The 6,000-nt window shown below is 48.2% G+C and overlaps 1 protein-coding gene across 1 annotated transcript in view; it reads right to left on the bottom strand.

Annotated features, from left to right (window-relative positions):
• Positions 1-4,799, bottom strand: part of LOC128101251 (sodium channel protein type 11 subunit alpha-like) — a 66,823-nt gene extending 62,024 nt beyond the window's left edge. The window contains 2 exon segments of the mRNA XM_052724214.1: positions 65-183; positions 4,533-4,799. Coding sequence (XP_052580174.1) covers positions 65-183; positions 4,533-4,799 — 386 coding nt within the window.
• Positions 4,800-6,000: the final 1,201 nt, after the last annotated feature.

Genomic DNA, 6,000 nt, shown 5'->3' on the forward strand with positions numbered 1-6,000 from the left:
GTACACACATGGACCCCTGGGACTTGCCCACATTTCCCACAGCCTGGACCTGGGGAAAGGATATGAATGGACAGAGATTCGAATCATTAAACTTCTGACAGGATTGAAAGGTCCCAAAATGAACAAGGCCCGCTTGGCACTGAAGCGATATATTGTCCTCTTCTTGTTCAACACCATGAATGTCTGTGAAGAAATCACAAGACAGAAATTAACACATTGGCAAACAATATTCTTCAAGAACACAATTAGAGAAAGTTCTAGGGAGCCATGTCTTGAGCCCTGACAAGTATCTGCAACCTCTGGTGGCAGAATTATTGACCCTGTGAGTCTGGAAGTCAACAGCTTCTATTACATGGTCTTGGCTTCAAGATGTGGACTGTTTATGTTTACAAGGCATGCTGGAGAACACAGCCCTGAAGCCATAGAAAGCAGGGTGTGGGGTCATACCTGAGCAAGCCAACCTTAAATGTGGAACTCCATGGTATGTACATGTGGAGCAGGACTAGGAGCCCACATAGGAACTGAGCTTGAACAGCAGCCACACATAGTAGGGATCTTAAATTACTATCATTCTCAAAGACATTTTTGTAAATTTTTGTATTTGTCTTATGATACAAAGAGATTTGGAGTTTGTATGGTTATGTGGCAGGTCTGAGCAGTTCTAATGAAATTACAAATCTGTTCCTAACCCTTAAAATACTTCAGGGGCTGATGAGATGCTCAGGTGAAAGTGCTTACTGCCAAGTCTGAAGACCTGAGTTCAATCTTGGGGACCCATCTGATGGTAGGAAAGAACTGATTCTGGCAACAGACACATACAAAACACATATACTAAAATTAATTGATGGATGGATGGATGGATGTATTGATTGATTGATTGATTGATTGATTGATTGATTGATTGATTGAACAAATACTTAATCCTCCAGGGAAAAAAGTCATCAAGCATGATGTAGTGTGATATATAATGTTGACTGTTGAATTGGCAGTATCTAGAATTATCTACAAGTTTCTGGGCATCTATCTCTGTGAAGGACTTTCTAGATTGTGTTAATTAAGGTGGGAAGACACCGCTTAAATGTGGGTGACACAATCTCATGGCCTGGGAGAGGGTGAGCAGAGCAGCAGCACTGATCCTCCTCTTCCTCACTGTGGATGAGATGTGGCCAGCCACTATGACCTCCTGACCTCACAGACTGCAGCCCCACGGGGGGAAGTCAGAAGAACACTTCCTGTCAGGTGTTTGGTGACAACCACAGAAGAGTAACACACAAAGGCCCTCGCTCTCTCATCCCCGACACAAGCAGGGCAAATCTACCTGCGGTCCTTACCTGCGGAAGGAGGTGGGTACTGCCCCTAGGCATGGGGGTATCGCCATCTGTCAGTGACTGGGGCTCTGCTGGCCCTTACTGGGTAGGTTCACAGGTGCTAGACACAGGACAGACCTGCCAAACAGTGAGTTCCCACCTCTAAAGAGCCCAGTGGGCTATCTTCGTTTCCCTTCTGTTGCTGTGACAAAGCTCATTACCAAAAGCTACTTGGGAGTAAAGGGTTCAAACATCCCAGTCACAGTCCATCATGACAGGAAGTCAGGACAGGAACTCCAGGCAGGAACCTGGAGGCAGGAACTGAAGCAGAAGCCGTGGAGGAATGCTGTTTACTGGGCTTGCTCCCCATGGCTTGCTCAATTTGCTTTCTTATAAACCCCAGGAACATCTACCTAGGGGTGGCACTTCCCACGGTGGGCTGTGCCCTCCTGCATCAATCATTAATCAAGAGAATGCCTCACAGACTGGCCCACAGATCAATCTGAGACATTTTCTCAACTAATTTTTCTTCTCCCCAGATGACCCTAGCTTGTATCAAGTGAACAAACAGCTAACCAGCACACATACGGTGCCCAGTTCTTCCTAACATATGTCCCTGGGCCTGGAAGCCAAGCAGCCCTGGGCAGCAGCTTATCACTCACTAGCTTCTACCACCTACTCCACACTCCCTTTTCTATTTAACGGCAGATTTGCTCTCCTGCTTGTCCTGAGACGAATGGTCACAAAAGCCTCACAGAGCAAGAGCCGTTCCTGTCCCCACCCCTTTGCTCCTCTGGTGTTAGGGGAAGTCCTGAGACCTTTGTCTAGCGTGTTCTCAGATAAGAAGGGCAGACCATGATGCCCAGGCCCAAAGCTGGAAGAGTAATACAGCCCTGGCTTGACAGCAGATCCTTCTGGCCACCTCCCTGCCATCAGTGAGTTGCTGGACTCTGATCTGGAAACCCTCTGCCTGCAGGAGAAAGCACGGCCAGAGGGTCTCTGTCTTAGCCCACACAACAATATAACATGGGCCACGAGGTTCCTTCGCTGCTAGCAGCCTATGAGTCCAAGACTTCTTAGGAGGGTTGTGCCTTCCTTGAGTAAACAGCACTTCAGGGCAGAGTGGCCTTCTCTTTGAGGACTGTCACCCCTGATGACTGGGGAGCAATACGGTTCTGCTCCTGTACACTTTGGCTGTACTGATCCTTCCTCTCACAGCTTTAATATTTTAGCTAATGGTGCACAACACTTGCCAGGGCTTTAATGACTAGAAGGATGGGGACCAGCTCGTCTGACCTGCTTGTTGTCACACCTCCACCTCTCTCCTCTGTAGGAGCCTCTAAAGGAGGGGGCAGCTAAGTTGCCAAGAACTAAGTAACTCTTAAGACTAGGTCCTAGTTGTTTGACCGTATAAACTTTGGGGCTCCTCATCCTTAAGGTAGTGCACTCTCACATCAATGTTGAGCACACACAAATGAGATCATAGGTGTGCAGGGCTCAAAACAAGTACCTTGCCTTCCAATTCCAAGGGTGAGCCCAGGCTAAGAAGTGATGTCCCTAAAACCAGAGCTGCCCTCCCCCCTCCTCCCCCCCCCCTGCCTCCAGGAGTCTGCAGCTCACAAAGCTATTGCCTGTCCCATGGGCTTCCTACCCAGCTCCAAGGCAGAGAGAGAATTCTCCCAACCAACTCTTCTCCGACAACTATGCCTCCAAGAAGCACCTGGGATTCTGGAGCATAATGAAAAGGAGAAATGAAGTGTTTTCTCGTCATTCTCTGTCCCTTCCACATATACTTCCCATTTCCTCTAAACGGCCCATCCCCATCTGCATTTGGTCTGGCAACTCTGGTGTTTCCACTTAAAGGGCACACACCCGGACAACCGCTCTGAGAGGTCAGATTTCCACTGGTGTCAGCAAAAGAGACTCTTTGCACCACAGTCGTTCTACTAAAAACTCCAGGCTCCCCGCTGATGGGGTAGGCTTTCCATCTCCTGCTGGATCATACAAATGATGACAGCAAGGTCTTCCGAGCCTTTTAAAAGAGGGGATCCTCTCGGGGTGGTGGCCTCACAGCCCAGGCTTTCAAGGAGCCAAGGAGAGCCCAGAATTCATACGGTCTCATTCTAGAGTCATTCTAGAATTTCCTGCAAAAATTACATCTAAGTGGGCTGGAGAGATGGCTCTGTGGCTAAGAGCACTGACTACTCTTCAAGAGGACCTGGGTTCAATTCCCAGCACCCACATGGCAGCTCACAACTGTCTGTAACTCTAGATCCAGGGAATTTCACCCCCTCTTCTGGCCTCTGTGGGCACTGCACACACATGCTACATAGACATACATATACAGACACAACACCCATGCGCATAAATAAAAACTAACGTAGAAAAGGAAGAATTATACATCGGGATGGTGAGATGCTCAGCAGGTAAAGGCACTTGCCAAGTCTAACAACCTGAGGTTGGTCCCAGGACACATACGGTAGGAGAGAACCAACTCCCAAAATTTTGTTCTCTGACCTCTACACATAACATATACCATGGCACATGCATACACACACACACACACACACACACACACACACACACGACAAATAAATATAATAAAATTAAAAAGCAGAATTACATGTAGTAGATAAATCATGGAGGCTTCCATATATTCATATGGGGTTTGCATATAATTTGCATGTGCCCACTTAATTAACATGCACTTAGCCTTCATTGACTGAGTGCCTACTCTATATCAATTATCAATTTGACTTTCATTAATCTCACTTAACAGCCTAGAAGTCCTATTGTCTAAATATTTTTTAAGATGCCACTCTTGCTGAAATGGGCACCCCTTCACAGTGCTTTTAATTGTTGATGTCAGTATGATGCACAGTTTATAAAGTGCTTCTGGGGCATGTCTTGCCTTGGGGTAGGGAGATCAGCCATTTGTTTCCACTTCAGAGACAGGAAGTGGGGAGCTGGGTGGCCATTTGTCTGAAGCCGGTCTGGAGCAGTGGCCTGACCTCCGTTCCTCGCCTGCCATGCTCCTTCTAGACACGCCTCTTTCCTGGGTTGACCTTTGAACCTTTCTTCAGAGTCGGCCTCATCTCCCCACCCGGCACAAGCATTAGAAAGAGCAAATAAGGTCCCAAGTTGGTTCTCAGAGCTACAAAGACAGGGACAAGGAGAAGAGGGTGCTGCCTGCCTCCCACACACCCCATGTCCCTGTGGAGGTACCTTATGGTCTCTGTAGAATGGGTCCAGGTCTTCCAGGGGCTTCGCTGTCAGATCACGGGGAATGTCACCATAAAGCTTAGGTAACTTCCTGGAGGCCTTTAGGTCAAGCTGAGGCCGAGGCTGGGGCTCAGCTGCTGCGTTGTCTTTGGACTTCTTCTTCTCCTTTCGAATGGCGATCCGCTTCTCTATTGCAGCCAGAGAGTCAGAAGTAAAGGGGCGGAAATTGCGCTCATCTGGGAAGATCACTGGGTAGTACCTGTCCTCCATCTTCACCCTTGGGACACAGACGTGTGTCAGAAACAGAGCTCTCAGGATGGGGATAGAACTCAGCTTGTCTTGTGATTGACTCTCTAGGAGGTCTACAGAAATGGATGCTGAGGTGAGAAGGCTTGGGTATCAGCTGTCTGTTGGGTAGACCAGAAAGGGCTACCATATGGGCACAGTAGAAAGTTAGGGCATAGAATTGATAGGGGACAGGAAAGACAGACAGAGGCACTTTATATTCTGTATGTTTTTCATGTTATAGAAAGGGTCCTGTGTGTATACAGTGTAAGCTGGTTCTCTGGAAAAGCAACAAGTGCTCTTCACCAAGAGTTAGCATCTTGACACACAATCACCTTCAATCAATAAAAGAATAAGAGAGATCAAAGCACCAAACTAATGACCAGACTCCAAGTACGTCTGAGGCCTGGAGACCTGCCCCTGCAGCAATAGACGTCTGCAGCCTGGAGACCTGCCCCTGCAGCAATAGACATCTGCAGCCTGGAGACCTGCTCCTGCAGCAATAGACATCTGCAACCTGGAGACTTGGTCCTGCAGCAATAGACGTCTGCAGCCTGGAGACCTGCCCCTGCAGCAATAGACGTCTGAGACCTGGAGACCTGCTCCTGCAGCAATAGACGTCTGCAGCCTGGAGACCTGTCCCTGCAGCAATAGACATCTGCAGCCTGGAGACCTGCTCCTGCAGCAATAGACGTCTGCAGCCTGGAGACCTGCTCCTGGAGCAATAGACGTCTAAGACCTGGAGACCTGCTCCTGCAGCAATAGCAGAGAGAAAGAACGAAGACCAGGGGCCCTGGTGCCTGTCAGAGTTCAACAGCATAGGGCACTGCAATACTCCTTTGGAAAACACATTACTGCTGAGACCAGAACCAGAATTACAGACGGTAAAGCTCACTACCATGGTATGTCTGTTTGACATGCTGTACACCACACTCTTGTGAGAAGTACCCTCAGGATCTACCATGGCTTATATTGACTCACAACACATTAATCTCCTCAAAAGAAGTTGGAGACATGGTTCAGAGGGTAGATGTGCTTGCCACCAAGGCTGATGGTCTGAGTCACTCCTCCAGAGCCATATATTGGAAGGAAAAAACCAACACTAGTAAGTTGTCCTCTAACTAATCTTCACACTGTGCTGTAGAACACAGGTGGGGGAGAGAGATATGGGGGGGTAAAATTCTGT

The sequence above is a fragment of the Peromyscus californicus genome, unplaced genomic scaffold (genome assembly GCF_007827085.1).
Source record: "Peromyscus californicus insignis strain IS unplaced genomic scaffold, ASM782708v3 Scaffold_11__1_contigs__length_118956290, whole genome shotgun sequence".
NCBI lineage: Eukaryota > Metazoa > Chordata > Mammalia > Rodentia > Cricetidae > Peromyscus > Peromyscus californicus.